The 18,685-nt window shown below is 38.0% G+C and overlaps 1 protein-coding gene across 3 annotated transcripts in view; it reads left to right on the forward strand.

Annotated features, from left to right (window-relative positions):
- ERICH1 (glutamate rich 1) overlaps positions 1 to 18,685 on the forward strand; it is a 97,233-nt gene that overhangs the window by 54,076 nt on the left and 24,472 nt on the right. Inside the window, exons 4-6 of one of the 3 annotated variants that reach the window (XR_011150023.1) lie at positions 8,067 to 8,444; positions 11,120 to 11,314; positions 15,811 to 15,994. Coding sequence is in view for 1 of the 3 variants with exons in the window: in XM_069011494.1 (XP_068867595.1) it covers positions 8,067 to 8,444; positions 11,120 to 11,314; positions 15,811 to 15,884 (647 nt within the window). In the remaining 2 variants the exon portion in view is untranslated. Of the gene's footprint in view, positions 1 to 8,066; positions 8,445 to 11,119; positions 11,315 to 15,810; positions 16,851 to 18,685 lie in introns of those variants that run through there. The other 2 variants (XM_069011494.1, XR_011150024.1) reach the window with 2 other exon arrangements.

Below are 18,685 nucleotides of genomic sequence, written 5' to 3' on the forward strand. Positions count from 1 at the left end.
GGCAATAGGTCTTACTTCTGATGCACCAGGAGCAATGTGTCTGCCACTCTTTTGAGCCAATAATCATGGTGTAGAATGAGTATTTAGAGAGGCCTGTTTCAGAGAAGTTAAATAAATCCTTTGCATTGATGTTAGCTGTGGAAAAAATACTATTGAGAATCCCATAATGTAGCACTTCCTCCTGGCTTTTCTGAAAGGATATGTGAAATTGAAGTGATTTAATGGTCATGCAACAAAATAAATTCTTAAAATAAAGTCCCAAGTACCAGATTCTATTCACATAAACTTTCTAAAAGAATTTAAGAAAAAAAAAGTGCCCCTATTACTGACAATGCGTAGATACTCAATTTTCAAATTGCCTTGTTGTCAGAGCCTTTGAGGTTAGATACTGTGAAACCAGTTTTTTAAAATAGTTCTTAAATCGTCCAAGGAACTGCAGGGCTGTAATCCTGTTGTTTGTTTTAGGCAGTTCAGCACAAATTATGATGCAAAATAATATTTGTGGATGCTTCATAACCTGTATCTGACTGGGACAGATCAACAGAAGGTTTGCAAAGAGGAAGTATACAAACATCTTGGAATCTTTGAAGATGCAGGAAATACATGGATAAGGATGCTACAGCTGATGTGGTTTCCTTGAATTTCCAGCAAGTTTTTGATAAAGCCCCTCTCCAAAGAGGGCACATAGACATAAGATGAAAGATGAAGCCCCAGAGTAGTTGAGCAGATGAAGAGAATGCAGCAGTTCTCAAAACACAGAGGTCACAACTGGAGACTTGTGTTCAATAGCTGGTCAGGTAAGAAGAGTGAACAGTTATATCAGAAGGTTTCCTGATGGCTACATGGGTATTAACTGCACTAAAGGCAAGAGTTTGGCGCATTGTAATACCAGATTGAATGATTTGTCAAAAATGACAGATGAAACACATCTTAGACAGTTGTCAAGTGATGTACTTAGGAAAAAATAACCAGTCAAAATTCACCTGCAAAATGTTGAGCTCAGAACTGACTGTTACCAGGATTTTACAGTATGATGAATAACTGTGAAAACAATATTTTAGCACTCAGCAGCAATCAAAAAGCAAATAAAATTATGGCAATTATTAGGGTAAAAAGTGCAAAAGAACGACCATCATTATACCTCTGTGTAAGTTCAAACTTGATGTTTTCTGGACTGCAGTGTATGGCTACTGTTTGATACAGGATATAGTAGTAGGTAGTTGTTTGTTGTGACCAAGTACAGTTCCTCCTATGGCAGGAATTTGACTTAACTTAAGAGTAAGAGAAATTCATTTGTATATACAGTCAGGTGAACATTTACAATTGAAGACTTATGCAGAAAGTGGTATCCAATTATTATCATTAGCATTAATTGGATTTGCTTAAAATCCAGGAGGTAATACTCCTTTGTGGTAGGCAGCACTTATGCAACATTTGCCAGTTTTATGTGAATTCTTCATTTGTCAGCACACAAACATAGTATGAATGAAAAAATAAAAGACAGTCCCTATCCTAAACAGCTTCCAGTCTTTTGCAGTTTTCTACAACATTACAAGTGTTGCACATTACTAAAAGTTTTAAAGTTTTTTAATTGGTTTTCTTTCTCTGATTTCAAATGATGATTTGAAGCAGTTTCCCCCAAAAAGAGTGAAAAAATAGTAACATCATTTCATGTGTGTGAGATCTTTCCAATATTGCTTTTACTCTAATGAACCATTCCATTGTGTTGCATTCACTAACCACAGCTTTTCACTCTTGGTCAAATTGCTGCTACAGATATCTTAATTGGCACTAAAAATAACATTCGTTTTTTCCCTTACAAGATCCTAAACCAAAATTAAACTCCTCTCCATTGACTGCATGGTACACCATGGAAGAGTCATGCAGTATCAAGGTGAAGAAAAGAGCTTAAACTGGCTGAAAAATCAGGAGGGGCATGCGTCCTGTTTCATCTGGGGGAAAAAAAAAACCAACTCCAAGCCAAAAAACCAAAAACCAACAGAATTACAGAATTACCATGAGCGACATCCAGACAGCCGACTGTGAGCAGGAGAGCCAGCTGCCATACTTGAGTCATGATGAGCACATTGTATGGATTCCTAAAGCTGAGAGGATATTCTTTGACTCTGTTTTCCTCAGTCTGCTTTACATATTTTTTTCTCTCTCTCTCTTTTTTTTTGTCCCCTGTTCTAGAAGTTTGTTCTAATAATATTCAAGGACCTGATTTCTAAAAGTCCCTAGCATTCAAAAATCCCAACTTATTCTCAGAGCCAAACTTCATTTTGCATACTGTGGAACTTCGTATCCCTTAGACTTGCAGACACCTAAGTAATCAGCCTCCCATTTTTCATTGTCTTATAGGATGCTGTCTCACAATGCTTTCATCTGGCATTGTCTGAAGGAACTGAAATAGTAAAGATAAACTCGAGGAAGCTTGTATTTTCCATCATGGAGTTGCCAGCAGTGTGTTCATGCTGGTGATTAGTCTGGACAGGAGGAAGTCAGCTGTTGCTCTTAGCCTTTGTTAAGCTTTGTATTTAATCTCTTTGTGTCTCCAGCTGCTCTGATGATGAATGCAAAGTACTTTGCTAATGTAATAGAACTCAGAGTTAGCTTATTGGGAATCTTCATGTCAATAATTTTTTTTAAAATTTTTTTTTTCCTTGAAGATAGAAACTGGCTGCCCTGACTTTTTATTATCACAGTTCAGTAAGCTGTATGTATAAACTGAGTCCTCTTACTTCATTTAAAGTCTTTTTTTTACATATTTCTGCCTCTGTTCTGTTAAAGAAACATGCAGTTGGAATGGAGAAAACATTTAAATCTTTCAGACAAGATAAGATAGGCTGTTAGAAAATGACTTTTTCTTTTAGTGCTGACTTACATTCTGAGGCTGCTCATTCCCACTTCCATATCATACTGTCAGTCAGGGTAGTGTGACTGTCGCACCTGTGTGGTAAACTGCATCCGAAAAGCAATCTATGAAAAAAAAAAAAAAAAAAAAAAATTAAGAGTTCTTACTAAGGCTGAAAGAAATGGCTATGAAATTATGACTATGACTGGAAAATGTGTATAGGCATTCCATCTGGAAGACACTTTGCTCAGTCTGAAAGAGCACCAAGTGCAGACTAAACAGGTTAGAGTCAATTGCTCCTGGATGATTGGATTATGTGATCAATTAAGCAACTCGTGGAGCAGAGATAGGAAGGAGAGAGGTGACAGACCATTATGGAACAGGAGAAGAATCATCAGCTCTTGTGGAATTAGAGCAAGCTGTAGCTATAGTTGTGGCTAGGGTTAGTGCAGTTCAAAAGCTATTCCTATCATTGCTGCTTAAGTACTTATTCAACATACTGAGATTGCTTGCATAGTGTATATTCCCTGCATTTGTTATAATACACAGCTTTGACATAACAAGCGTTTTCTGTCAGTGAGAAAAATATTAGAACTAAATTTGTATCTATTGAAATTTATCAGGCCTCCCTACTGACTTGAAATGTAGAGAATCATTCAAAAGTTGGGTCTTGTTTGGGTTTTTTTTATAAAACAGTGGATTTTGTTAATTAGTAAAAATCATCTGATGAGCAGACTCATGTGAAGAAACACCTTCCTGTGTAGCAATAATTTTTGTAAAAGAGACTGATTCTTCACAGTTGTTGCAAGCATCTAGTCAGGACTTGTCATCTCAATTTCATTTGTGGTTAATGGAAGGGTAGAGAAGGAGATTAAATCCTTCAGGTTGTATTTCAATCCCTGCTGGTTTAGGATGAGATAAACTGCTTTCTGAAGATACAAGTGTCTTTTGGGTTTATGAGAGGGAGCATAGGTCTAAGTATTCACTAAGTATTTTCAGGCAGCTAAAGATGTGGGAGGCAAATCCCACTGAACATGTCATTTGTTAAGGTCATTGTGTGGGCTGTGACATAAACTTTATGGTGTATGTTTCTTGTATAACTTTCATTTATATTTTACAGTATGTCTCTTGTAATCAGGTAGCCTTGCTGGCAGTATGAACAAGCAGTTCTCTTGGTTCCTCTGCATACCACACACGTGGGAATTCCATAGCAAACTATACCATTAGTGAAAAAAGGTTTTACTTTCTTCTATTAGCTTGTGAAACAGGTCAGATAAATTGCATGTCACCTTATTTTCACATGAGGAGGCAGAAATTAAGTCTATTTTGTTACTCTTTCAAAAATCATACAAATATTTTGGAGTTTCTTTCTCTGCTAACTTCTGTGAGAGTTTTCCTGTTACCTGCCAAAATCCTTCAATTCTGGAATTATACTAAGCAACACAGCATTACAAGCTTGAACAGTACAATAGGTTTATATAATAGCTTTGGAATATTTTTTGTATTATTTTCCATCTCTTTTCTTATGTATGCAAACAAGGTGTTAGCTGTTACAATCACTGGTACCAACTGAGCAAATGTTTTCGTTGAGTTTACCATGATGATGCACAGGTATGGGTTTTGTTTTTCTTGAGCTGGTAACAGCTCACTTTACCCCTACCAGCGAGCTGTTCAAATTAATCCCTTTTGTGTGCATTGCTCTGCATTCGTAAGCATCTAATTTCATTTGTTCCTGATGCTGAATCACTGGTAGCTCCCACACATGGAACAGTAGATACTACACAGATACTAGAATACAGGGCAAAGAGTGACAAAACTGCTAAAGGACTGCCACTCTAGCTCCTCAAGAGAACTAGGTGGAGTCTTGTGTTTCTTTCCTGTGTTGGAGGAAAGTCAGCATAGTTCTGGTTTCCTTTCAATCAGGCATTTATCTTAATACCTGCACATGGGAAGACTACATCCATTCTGCCTTTTGACAGCTTCACCGTGGTCTCTTCAGACCTTCTGCTGTCCTGAGGTAATTAGGGTAAGGAAACTTGGACTTGACTCAAAAGATTGGTTATCTTAAGCCCCGTCTGGCTTCTGCCTGTTTTTTTTAAAGTGCTTTCAAACCAAAGAAGGGTGTTTGGCTGCACAACATGCTATCATTTCGCTGAGATTTGGGGATCTCAGATGCTTAAAGAACGAGTTAGGCCGCTTTGCTGAGAGCATAGATTAAAGTAGTGTTATTATCAAACAGTGCTGTTCAGGTTAACAGTGGGCTGAGAAATTTTGCTAAACAATGTATATATATTTGCAGTGAAATTCACCTATTATAACACAAATACTCCCATGAAAATCCAAATTAGATCTCAAGATGAAACACTGATGTTTTGTTTATAGCATCTTTCACCATTCGTATCTGCCTTCAGTTCTGATATTTTATTCCTTCAGGATGACACAGACGTTATTTTTCCCACATCCCATATGTCCAAATTACATATAAAGATATTTAGCTCAAATACCATGGGTGTGAAACATTCCACACTGTGGGTCCAGGGTGACGTTTGGCGTGTCTTTAACATGCTGTGGTGTTCAATTACAATACAGCAAATTTATTTTTATGCAGCGTTCTTCATTGAAAGTATGGAAAATTGCTTTGCAGTGAGTCATCTGACAGCTAAAGAACTAAAAGTCTGTAGTGATATTTAAAGAGAAAGTGGCTCAGAGCTGACAGAGTTCAAGACAGAAAAAGAAACAGAAATTAAAGAGAGGGCCTCCAACCATGGAGAAAATAGCGACAAAGACTGGTTGGGGGAGGAGTGATGAGAAAGCCAAACAAGCTGAGAATGTCAGAGACAGTTCAGGAGATTACGCATATCATTCTGAAACAAGCGTTAGGCTTCAGATGTCTCTCTTGTATTACACTAGCCTTAGCCAAGCAAGGTTGCTTTGACCCTAAGAGAATGGTGTAAATCCAGATAAAGAAGAGTGCTAGGCTCAGGGCACTGTTAGGAATTTATAAACATGCAGATAAGGGTTGAGGGAAGGGTTAATGTCTTAACTTTCTAGAGCAAAACATTAGAATGTGGTGTTTTCACTTTGGCTGAACACCAGGCACTCACCAAAGCCATTCTATTACAGTCCTCCTCAGCTGGACAGGAGATAGAAAATATTACTAAAGGTTCACCAGATAAGAGCAGGGAGAGATCACTCACCAACTACTGTCATGGGCAAAACAGACTCACCTAGGGGAAACTAATTGAATTTATTACCAATCAAAATTAGAGCGGGATAGTGAAAAGTAAAATCAAATCTTAAGCACCTTCCTGCGTGCCACCGCTGCCCCCCACACACACTTCTCCCATCTTCCCAGGCTTAACTTTATTCCCAGTTCACTACCTCCTCCCCACCAGCAGAAGAGCATGGGGAGTGAGGGTTACAAGCATTTCACCTCCTCAGGGAAAGGAGTCCTTCCCATTCTCCAGCATGGGGTCTGTCCCATGGGAGACAGTCCTCCACTATGAGTCCATCCCACAGACTGCGGCTCTTTGTGAACTACTCCAGCGTTAGTCCTTCCCACAGTGTGCAGTCCTTCAGGAACAGATTCCTCCAGTGTGGGTCCTCTGTGGGGTCACAAGTCCTGCCAGCAAACCTGCTCCAGTGTGGGCTCCTATCTTCACAGATCCTGCCAGGAGCTTGCTCCAGTGGGCTTCCTATGAGGTCACAGCCTCCATCAGGCTTGCACTTGCTCAAGTGGAGGGTCCTCCACAGGTGGATCTTTGCTGCACCATGGACCTCCATGGGCTGCAGGGGCACAGCTGCTTCACCATGATCTGCACCACAGGCTGCAGTGGAATCTGCTCTGGCACGTGGAGCACCTCCTTCTGCACTGACCTTAGTGTCTGCAGAGTTGTTTGTCTCGCTGTTCTCACTCTGCTCTTCTCTGGCTGCAATTACTTCTGCACAATAACTTTTTTCCCCTTCTTAACTATGTTATCCCAGAGGTATTACTACCATCACCAATGAGTCAGCCTTGACCAGCAGCAGGTCCATCTTGGAGCTGGCTGACATTGGCTCTGCTAGACATAAGGGAAGCTTCTGGCAACTTTTCACTGAAGTCACCCCTGTAGTCCCCATGACCAAAATCTTGTCATGCAAACTCAGTACATAGAAGAAAACTGGCATTCTGCAATCCATGATGTTTAAATGTGTGAGGATTTTGTTAGAGCATGAATGAGGAAATTATTAGTTAGGGAGGGATTATTATAGACAGGAATATGGACTTCAGCAGCAGTGCACTCAGAGGGAAGATGGGTGGTGGCTTCTGGCCAAATCTTCCTTGGCTAGTGCTAGAGGGGTTAACACTCAGAAGTGAGTGTGTGGGAGGAGCAATCAGTTCGGGGTCAGAGATTACTTTAAAACTCGGGCTTTGTGTACAGGGATAAGATCTGAGTAAAGAAGCACAAAAGCTGTCTTGAAGAGCAAGAGGGACTTATTTGCTGTGACATGTGAGGCTTTTGAAGAATTATGTAGTAAGGAAATTATAATGTAGCAAGGGAACAACAGAAGCAAGGCAGGCTGTTAAAAGAATGGAGATAACTTACCAAGGTCACTGTTGCCTTGCATGCTTTTTCTATAAAGTTGATGTCCAAAACTGAGCTAGGAGTAAGATATCCCAAAGGAGGAGAATGTTTAAGGAGGAGAAAATAGATGAGTCAGAAAGAGATGCCTGGTGTTTTTAAAGTGCAGCGCTGTCATGAATGGATATCATCAATATAAACACTATCATCTTTCGTTGTAAACTATGTACATTCTTCTTGTGTTCCTTGTCAAGTCTACCAGCTGATGGTGTGGGACTCTTTGGGGAACTCTATCATGCCGTGTCACACAGTCTGCCCGTGCTGTTTTTGCTCTGGGGATTCTTTTAACCTCACTCTGTATAGAACCATATTACCTGCTTTAAGAAGGTAAATGAGATGTAAAGTATGTAGCATGAAGGAGAATACAGTCTTTATTGAAGCAGAAGGGAAAAAAGCTTGTCTTTTTAATGCATTCAGAAAAGTTGACTTTGACATTGTAGTACTGAAAGACGTTGTAAGCATAAAAGTAAGGTTAGAGCCACTCAGGTATCCCAGAATTTGAAGGGTGTCATATTTCATTGTATGCAGTTCTAAAATGTTTATTACAGATCTTCTTATTTACAGCTCTCATGTCTCTTTTGAATCCGCAGAAGAGGAATATCAAGGGCAAACCAAGAGAAAGCGCATTCGAAGGAAGAAACAAAAGAGCAGTTTACAAATCTCTAGTAATTTACATGGAGAACAAACAGATTTGGGAATGCAAGAAACTGTTGTTCAAGATAATTTACAGCTGCAGCAAACAGACGGTCCCAGAATAAGCAAAAATAAAAAGAGAAAAATGAAAAAGAAGCGACAGAAAGAAAAAAAGAGAGCAGCTGGCTTAGTAACAAAAACTACTGGTGTGGATTTTACGTATCAGCCTGACAAAAACAACAAAGAAGAAGCAGCAGGCTTAAAAGACATAGATGAAAAGGCAGATAGCATTCTGGACTTCCTGCAGGCAACACAACAAATCTATTTTGCTGACAGTATGTACCACTCTTTCTCCTTTCTTTTTATGAGTATTACCACACAGGGGAAAATGGTTATGCATTTATTGCTCCTGTAAAATGAGACAAATCTACTAAAGTGTCTCTCTTGAACTCAGTAAGACATGTGAGTACCTAGTATTTGTCCCACTTTATGGTGTGTACATGACTATGTAAGAATTCACATCAATAGAAAAAGCCTGTGGTCGTCATTCTTTAAAAATATGCGTGGTGTTCCTTGCTCTTCTTTTAAACATTCCAATGCCCTTGGGACAAGTGGTTAAAATTCTTCCCTTTGCAAGGAAACACCCAGAAGGATTACTTGCTTTCAGAAAACTTCAAATGAGGCCAATTGTTATCTTTAACTACTTTTATGTTTACTATCTCTGAACCAATCTACTTCTCAGAATGTTCTCCTTCCCAAGAGGAGATATATTTGTATTCTATAAGGAAATCTAGACAGACAGCATGTAAAGGAACGGGGAAGATACTATTGGCATTGGGAAAGTATGCTGGCATAAAATGCTTGTGAACAAGATGAATGGGAATTGATGCTCAATGCACATTCCATAGTACTTCTGAAAGAATTGCATGGATTTATCCCTGATGGCCTATTGAATGTTCACTGGTCACTGTGGAGCTGAATAGAGAATATTAAACAGCTTACCTGCCTGTGTTAGTCCATCTTAAGTCAGAGCTGTTGGCTTCTAGTACCATAAAATTCATCTTTTGGTTACAGAATTACTGTAAAAACCGTGTTAAGATGACATCAGGGATTTCATGTTAATTTTTTTTTCAGAATTTTCTTTGCGTACTGTTAAATTTTTCTGCTGCATCAGGTCTTCATACTAAGCCTAGCATTTGAAATCTGTCCTACTTTCTGGCTAAGGTATTTCCATCACCAAAATTAAGAATTTTACTACTTCACCATATGGCTAAGTAAATGCAAGCTAAACTACATGCATTTGCTGTAGTGGAACTCCAGAGTGACGGAGCAAGATTGAAATTCTTCAAGTTCTGCTGTTAACACATGACCCAGAACAGAAACCTGATCAATTGTCCACAGCTGTGTTTCATGTTGAGTTTTAAGAAAGTGTGTTCTTGAACTTCCAGCTTTCCTGAAAGTCAGGTTCAGGTTTTGGCAGTTTTTGACCGACTGACTGGCCCTAGTTTCAAACCAGGAGATCGGAGTGTTGAGCCAGTGAGGACCTTGGAAGCCACAGAGAGGAATTCTTAGGTGAAAGGAAGTTCATCTGCAGATGAGATATGACATCTGCAAATCAGTGTGACTAACTTTCTTGTTAGGCAAATCCCACTTTATATATAGATCTGACATTATGCTGCTTGCCTTTTCTAGTTGAATGGCTTTAACACGCCGTATTTTTTTTTATAAAATTGGAAGCCATTGCTTTTAGCAGCATTTTCAAATGGTCACATTGGACTGTACTTCTAGTACATATATTAAAAATCTGAATCGGGAAAATTCTGTACTTCTCAGGTGTCTTGCTGGTAAAAACCAGAGGGGAGCTTGGTTAAAGGGACAGACAACACATTGTTACTGGAATGGAAGAATGAATTTGTAGTTTAGTACTGTATAAGCAATTGTATTGGGTGTGGCTGAGCTGGAGTTCATTTGCGCACAGCAGCCCCCACAGTGCTTTGGAAAGGTGTTGATAACACACCAGAGTTTTGGCTACTGCTGGGCAGCACTGGCATCGTATCAGCTCTGTCTCTCCAACATTCCCCTCCATCAAGGGGCTGGGAGTGGGCAGGATCCTGGGAGAGGACACAACCAGGCCAACTGACCCAAATTAGCCAAAGGGCTATTCCATATGAGATTACATCGGCTCAGATATAAAAGTAAGGGAGGGAGGAAGAACTGGGGGTATTTATTATTTTACAATGTTTACCTTCCAGAGTAGCCGCTACATGGGCTGAAGCCCTGCTTCCCGGGAAGTGGCTGAAATAACTCGCTGGTGGGAAATAGAGAATAAACCTTTTTCCTCTTTAATTATGTGTGTGCAAACATCTGCTAGTTTTGGTGGGGGTTTTTAGCAAACTGCCTTATCTCAATCTATGAGTTGTTTTTCATCTCCTTTTCTCTGTCCTGTCCCGCTGGGAAGGGGAGTGATAGAACAGCTTGGTGGACACCTGGCATCCAGCCAAGGTCAACCCATTAGAACAATGTATGTCCTTCTCTGCTGTCTTGCATGCTGTAATACTTGCTTTTTAAATAAAAGCATAAAGGTGCAATACCAGGGTAATTGTTTGCTTCCAGAAGTGCTTTGCAGTAGTTCCACAGAGTTGTTCCCTTCTCCAAAATATGTGTGCAATTTATAATACATAGTGTGTAGGAAGCAAAAACAGTGCTTTGGCCACAGTACAGTTTCTTCATCACACCTTCTTCCTCTGCTAACTTTGAAAATTTGATTCCTCTTGCATTCCTATCATTATGAATCCTATTGTCTTTTTTACTTCCTGAATTTTGTAGTTTTCTCCTTACCATTGTTTTAATATTTAACAAAAAATGTTTAACAAGCTGCTTTTTAGTACCTGATATTTGGTTGTCAGTTGTACTAAGAAGGAAGGTGCTGTTCTAGAAAAGAAAGTATAATTAGGAAAATTCTCTGAGCTCACTGAATATTTTTAACATAGTTTTCTAACTGTTTTTCCAGAGAAATCAGAATGCAGAGATGCTGCTGTAAATTCAGCAACTGCCCAAGAGCTCTTACAACGTCTTGAATCTCACACCATCTCTTCCTCAGATGTGACTCATCTGCATCGGCTGAAATCGCTTGTATTGCTTCAGGATATTGAGAGATTGAAAGATGCTTTGAAACAATTCCAAGAGCAATCTATGATGTCTCCTGGTAAGTATTATTCACTCATGTTCATACAGTGATATTTTTTGTGTGAATTAAAATTCACATTGCTTTAGTTTTTTAATTAGGAAGCTGTAAATAATTATATAATAGTAAATATATGCTTATACAAGATATGAAAGCATAATTTCCCCCAAAAATACAGTGATATCCCTATTTTCCATTTGTTTACAATCAATATGGAAGCTTTTCTCACTTTACAGCAACTACAGAATACAAGATGATTCAGAGGTTTAACCTAATATTTTTAAAATCTGAAATGTTCTAAGATGTAATCATATTTAAAGCATATTTTTAATACATTCCCATGGTAGACTTTTTAAATTGAAGCAATTAACTTGTTTATCTTGGAGATTTTATTCCTCCAGTTAAGGATTCATTTTACATGCATAAGAATCAATAAAACCCATTATTTTATTTCTTCCTGGGCATCACGTGGTTTCTTTAATACACAGACTTTGCAAGCTAAATTTTGATTTACAGTTTTGATTTTGTTTAAATCTAAACATCTGGTTTAAGTTTCTAAAAGATATTGTTGATAATGTAAAAATTTAAAGTTACTCTTTATAACAAACAATATTCTGAAGTAATTAATAAAAAGAAAAATTACTGTGTTACTAAATCTTTTCATGCCTGAGGCACAGGCTCCTTCTGTTCTTTAGTATCACCCCTATAATTTTAGTAGAATCTCTTCTTGTAAAGTTAATAGTTCTTTCAAGTGAACGTGGGATCCGCATGTAGTCCACATAAGGTATAATGATTCATTTTCCATGTAGTCTTCATTTAAACAGTCGTTGCTACTAGTCATTAGAACTTGTGTTGCAGCACCAGACAGAAATCTACAAGATGTGCTGCATTTTCTTGCCTCCCAAAGAATTTAATCAGAGTTGAGAGCACTTGGCTATGGCATAAGAGAATCTCAACCGTTTTAGACTGCGCTCTAAGTCTTTTGAAGAGCAACAGCAGAGATGATAGTAGTGTGGTAACAGTGTAATTAAGATCATAGCCACCAGAGGCTTAGCAACAGCATTCAAAGAAGAGACATCTGCTTGTAACTTCATTAAATAATTTACAGCATGATAGTGGCTAAAGATCCTCATCAAGACTGGAGCCTCCTGAATGCCATGTGTTGGACAGGGAAAAAAGAGAATTCCTGCCTATGGAGTTTAGAGCTGATACATTTTGAAAAGGACGCTCTTAGAGAAGTACATATGTCCTTTTAAGGGTAGATGTGCAGTATGACAACCCTTAAGGTTCTGATGGATGTGAAGTATCCACATATACATGGAATGAAATCCTTCTGTGCATTTCAAGCCTACAATCTCTGATCTTAATTATAACATCACAGTCTCATTGGATGTAATACATGTGTGCAAACCAAGTAGGGCTCAACAGGAATAGTGAAAATGGTATTGGCCCTTTATGAATGAACTAATTAAGCTTCTCTTGATTAAATCCAAATGGAATTGAAGTGGCAACATTCATGATATTCTTTACAGGCCTTATCTAACTTTTGTACAATACAGTTGGAGTTCTGTTGGGATTTGTAGCCTTGAGACAAGTTGCTCTGTTTACTTTTGTATAGCAGAAATGTCAGACTGAAGAGAGAAAACAGAAGCAAATTAAAACCCCTAATTTTCCAATGTATGTATTCATCACTTGAAAAAGCAAAAGACAGTTTCTGAGTGATTTTTAAAATTCATTAATGTTTCCACTGGTACAGCCTGGAATTGTTTATTCTTCCAGTTGATCTTTTTCCCTAGTAACTGCTGTCACTCTGGGCTCAATTCTAATCTCATTCCAAGTTCACAGTGGTGTAACCATAGTAGTTAATTTGATATTCATGAGGTACAACAACATAAGAAAGAGTAAAATAGATTCTTATAAATTATTAAAGGATAATTAAGCACCTGCTAGTCATTAATTTTCCTCAGCAGACTTTAACAAATACATTCTATTTGTAAGTCAGGAAATTGAGTGAATGAAAACATAATGGTCTGAGATTTTACTTTGAATTATACCTTTAATTATACTTCTTTCTCCCTATATTTGGCTCAAAATCAGGTCATACTGTCCAGTGTGGGTTTTTTACATTTTAGTTTTCACTCCCAGTGAACAGGTGATAAGAGTTATTACAAAAGCCTGTTGTCTTAACAAATTCAAGTTCTTATTATAGAAAGACAAGTTAAGGCTGTTTATGAAGGTAAAAATGCACAGTACATAATAGTAATCTCTAATTTTTTTATGACTTTGTCTTACTATCTTGTCTTTTTTCTCTTTATTTTTACTGGGGTGCAATGTACTGGAAGGAAAGGTCATTCCTTATTAACATGATAAAAAACTTGATTTTAGGAACATGTATTATTTATAAAAAAATAAACATTTATTCCCTGTATTTCAAGAAGCAGTATGTTAACTGTTTTTCCCATGGTTATGATTCTACTTAAGATGCCATCATCAAAGATGTAAAGATGGGTGCTATGTTTTGTTCAGTTTTATGTTTAATTCCAGGAAGGGAAGCGTAAGAAAAAAATGAGAAGTGATGCGTCTCTTCATATAAGTGCACATTCTCCATTAATAAAATTTACAAATTATACATACCATTATGTCTTTTATTTCCTCATATGGGTATATTATGGTTTCATCCAACTTTCCATTGGGGTTACCAAGTCCCACTTGGTAAACTTATGCCTATTGATGATAAATGTGCTTTAGAATAAAGCCATGGGCTGCTCAAGGTCAGCAGACTACAAATTGAAAACCACTGGTTCAATACCATGATTTGGTATCTCCTTTTCATCTCTTAGCATGTTACTCAGACTGGAAATCACAGTGCATCCAAAAGAAAAAAGAAATAAATTTCTGTTTTATCTTAAGCTCTTAGATCCCACTATTTGAAGTCAAATTGAATAAAGGCCTAGCAAGGGTGGTGATAGGGTCTGATAAATTTTGCAGGAAAAGGAAATGCTAAGGAGATTCAGACACAAAAATTATCAACAGTAGTTATCTTTTAACATTTCCTTTAAATGAGAGAAAATACTTAAGAAATCCTCTATGGTACTGTTCGTACTGTTTAGTTGTCATCCTCCCATCAACTTACCTTGTACTTTGTGCTTCAGATTACTCCATCAAATTACCTTTGACCTTGTACATGAGTGATCATAGTTGAGGTTAGTCAAGAGTGTTCATATGAACGTGGTTATTAGAGTGTCATTGTTCTCAGTCTGTAGAGAATGCTCTATTACTATTTCAATTTATTTTGTAGTCTTCAACAAAAAGTGCTTACCTCTACCTAAAATCTTCTGTAAGTGCAGGGAAGAGAATGATCAGACGTCACATAGACATGGATTTCTCTTGATGGGGGCTTTGCTGATCTCTGTTAAAAAGTCCGTGGCTGTTAGCAAAAGGAAGCCAGAGACCTTCATGATCCTCCACAGTGCAGTGGGCAAAGGAGAAGAGCTGTGACTGGAAGTAATGCTCCCTTTGGTGGTTGGAAGCTAGCTTGTGAAATGAGAGCTACTTAATTCCCATTTCACATCAATTATTAAAGCATAGGTGATCACCTAATTAAAAAAAAAAGTCATTATCTCCTAATTTATGAACTCATTTATGAACTTCTACTCATCAGCTTCTTCTACTATATATTAACATTTTCCCTTTGTTGGTTAGGTTCAAATCTCAAACATACTCTTCCCTTGTTGCCTAGGAAATTATCACTCATAGCAGAGCTAGAAGCTTCTTCTAACTGCCTTTTTTTGGAGAATTGTCATTTATATAAGTCTTCGTTGCAGGGGGAGGTACATTTTGCAGACCAGAATTAATACACTTACTGTGTGCCAACAATGCAGAGGCTGGATATACAGAGGACTTAAAATGATGAAATGTACACTTCTTTTTTTTGAATGAATGAACATTCAAAGAAAAGGAAAAGAAATTTGAAAACTGTATTAGCATAATGTTGTAGAATCATCTTAAATGTGATTATTATGTGATAAGTACTGCACAAAGTCCTTATCATTAAAAATCAATGAAGTCACATAGGTAATCTCTGAATTAAGACAGAAGCTGTAGCATTTTGAGGCTTTAATGCAGCTGTCTGTATGATATGACTCATTCTTAACTGGGGCTTCTAGGTACTACTGTAAGTTAAATAATGATGTGCGAAATTACTCTCCAGTCAGAAAGAAGCCTTGCTCCTATGATCATGTCATTTCAATTACATTTTTTTCTGAATTATTGAATCATAACAAATAGGAAATTTCGAAGTTTCTGAACAAAATTGTTTCTCATACAAATGACTGACCTCCTAAAATAAAATGCACCTGCTTATGTAGAAATTCATATGTATTAGTCTTCAAGCTCCAGTATCTGTATTGGTCTTACTGAAATGTTAATATTGAATGGAAACAGATGTAAGTCTTTTTCTTAGTGTTCAGAAATGTCATGGAGGTATTTCAGGAGGAATGTGTTTTCTTTGTTTTCAGATCATGTCAAGGTAGCCGCATCTCTGTTTCACTACTGGATTACAGATATCCTTCCTGTGAAGAACAGGAAATAAAGCCTTGCCCCTGTGCCCATATGCACAGGATTAAAATTTAATATACAAACTCTTAACCAAGTAGCAATTGTTCAGGAAGAGCAGTGTCAATACGCATTCTACACCTTCAGGTAAATGAATTACTTTTCTGTGTTACAAACTCCAGAAGACAATAAAGGTATAACTACAATGGGACTTTTGTGATTGGTTGGTCAAGAGTGTGGCCTGAGTCTTCAGCTGCATTAATATGTACATTTCACTTTAGGATAAGTGGATAGGATAGGATAACTTAACTGGAATGATAAAGTCTCTATCAGGTATTTTGTTTAAGAAGTATAGTATTATCTTTTTTGTTTGTAAATGTATTATTCCTCTCTGGAAGTTATATTTCTTGACTTTTTTTGTATGTCTGCTTGCCTGGAAAACAGAACTATATTTTTTTATATTTAAACCTAAGCAACAAAATGTCTGAGGAATGTATTTTTGCTGAATAAACTGCTAAATTGTCAAAATAGATATGTTTCTACATGTGGGTCATGTAGGTCCTGTTTGCAGTTATGCAGAAACTTGGATGGCATTTTCAGAACTACTCCATGGCTCAGCCTGTTACAATCCAGCAGGTTTCACTGACTGCAGAGTTATGGGACTGGGTTCTCTCTCCCTGATTACTGTGTAATCTGTCTACTACTGTGTAATATTTCTGCTATTTAATTTATCCAACTGTAGATACTACAGTAAGTAATATCCATGGTTGTAAAATGTTTCGGAATTGTGAAGATAAAAGTGCTTTGTGAGAGGCTCTTCTCTCAGCTGTATCATCCATCGGATAAGTGATACAGAGCAAACCATGTTTTATGCGTAGGTGTGTTAGTTTTGTCATTAGTAAGATAGCAGCAACATATTTAATTCCCCCAAGATGTGCTTGGAAATATACTACCGATGAGACTATATAAACATTGCATGGGGTTTTTTGCTTTGTTTTTTCTGTTTTATTATACTGCCTGATACATCCTGTTGCAAGGCATTGGTTTAGTGATGCTCAAAATTTGTAATAAAAATACAGTCATACCTCTTTCTCATTAACTGAAGAAATTAAAAGGGGTTTGGTAATACACCAAATGACTGCAGGTGCAGAAAAACCAGTCTTATTGCTGAGCAATAAGTGCAGCTCTGAAGAACTTGAGTTTGGTCTGTATCTGCTAGGAAAGGTCTATAAACCAGCCTTTGCAGAGGGGAAACTAGTAGTGTGTTCCCTGTTTTAATGCCCCTAAATTGCTAACACATAGGCATTGAACTGTAGCTATGACTTTTCACTGAGATCCTCTGTGCCTCAGTCCCACATCTGGAGAAAGAAGAAAACATGACTTGAATGTGAAGCACCTAGATACTCTCTTAACTGACTCATGGGAAATGAGTCACTTCATCCTCACTTTAAAGTTTGAATGTCACACAGTAAATGAGGCCTAGGAACTGCAGAAAAGGATGCACAGACACTCATTAGGTAAACATCATCTGTCCTAAACACTGAATATGAAAAAAATAAATGAGGTCATGTAATTAAAGACAGACTTTTGAAACACAAGTACAAAAGCGATCAAACTAGGACCACAAAAATAACTGTACTGTCTGCATTTCCTGATACTTGAGTGACTGTGCTGAGAGATAAGGCTGCTGCCTTGGGTAAACCCCAGGACCTGGTGATTCCTCCTACTTGTCCTCTGGATCCCAGGTTGGTGTACCCAGAGATCTGGATGTCAGTGAAGATGACTCCAGTTTCCACATTTCTAAGTTCAAACAGTAGCAATGCTTAAGCACACAGGTCAGGGAGACACACACACACAATGCTCACATGGCTGACTATGCAGCCCTTTGATCCCTTGAATAGCAGGACCACCACTCTCCTATCCCTGCCTGGACTCTGGGCCCTCATGCCTGCTCAGTGGCTCTCCTGCACACCAGCTAGGCCAGCCTGGAACACACTACCACATGTTCACACACTCATCTCACAAGCACTCATGCACTTGTGTCACAGCTTCGTTTATTGCTTTAATTTCTCTTACTTATTACTTCTCTTTCAGTGTTTGGCCATTTCTCATAATCATATAATGACTTGAGTTAGAAGTGACATAAAGATCACCAAGTTCCAGCCCCCATGCCGTGGTCAGGGATACCTTCCACTAGACCAGGTTGCTCAATATTAAAGTGATTTTTAAAATTCAACTGAATTTTGAATAGCTGCATATAGATGAGCCGATTTTGATATCTTTGCCAAACAGAAATATTTTCACAGAATGGGTAAGATTGGAAGGGACCACAGTGAGGTTACCTGGTCCAGCCTCACTGCTCAAGCAGGGTAAAATTTTGTACTATTCCAGTGAGTAAAAGTTTGCAGGTCAAAAATGTACTTTTCTTGAATGAGGTAATAATGGAGAAAAGATTACTTTCGGTCTTTCTTTTTTTCCCTTTGCTTTTAGCACTGTAAGAGCCTTATATTCTGTGGAGAAATCAGCTGGCCCCAGCCAAGCAAGCCCAGGAGCCGTTTCTGAGCGTAGCCAGTTACTCAGTGATATCTGATGTCTTTGCAAATGACCTGTGATAGGAGCGGAGTCTTACACCTACCAAACCTGCCACTCTTGCACTAACAGGGATTATGAAGAGGATAAAGTATGCTAAAGAGTTTAGAAAATTGGACCAAATTCAAGCAGATAAATTGTAGATTGTCATTGTAGATAAATGCAATTGAATAAGAGTGTATTTGTTTCTGAAACAAATGTGCCAGACAATGGTGTGCTGAACTGCAACATGCCTGAGGACACATCAAA

Source organism: Aphelocoma coerulescens, chromosome 3, assembly GCF_041296385.1.
Source record: "Aphelocoma coerulescens isolate FSJ_1873_10779 chromosome 3, UR_Acoe_1.0, whole genome shotgun sequence".
NCBI classification, from domain to species: domain Eukaryota; kingdom Metazoa; phylum Chordata; class Aves; order Passeriformes; family Corvidae; genus Aphelocoma; species Aphelocoma coerulescens.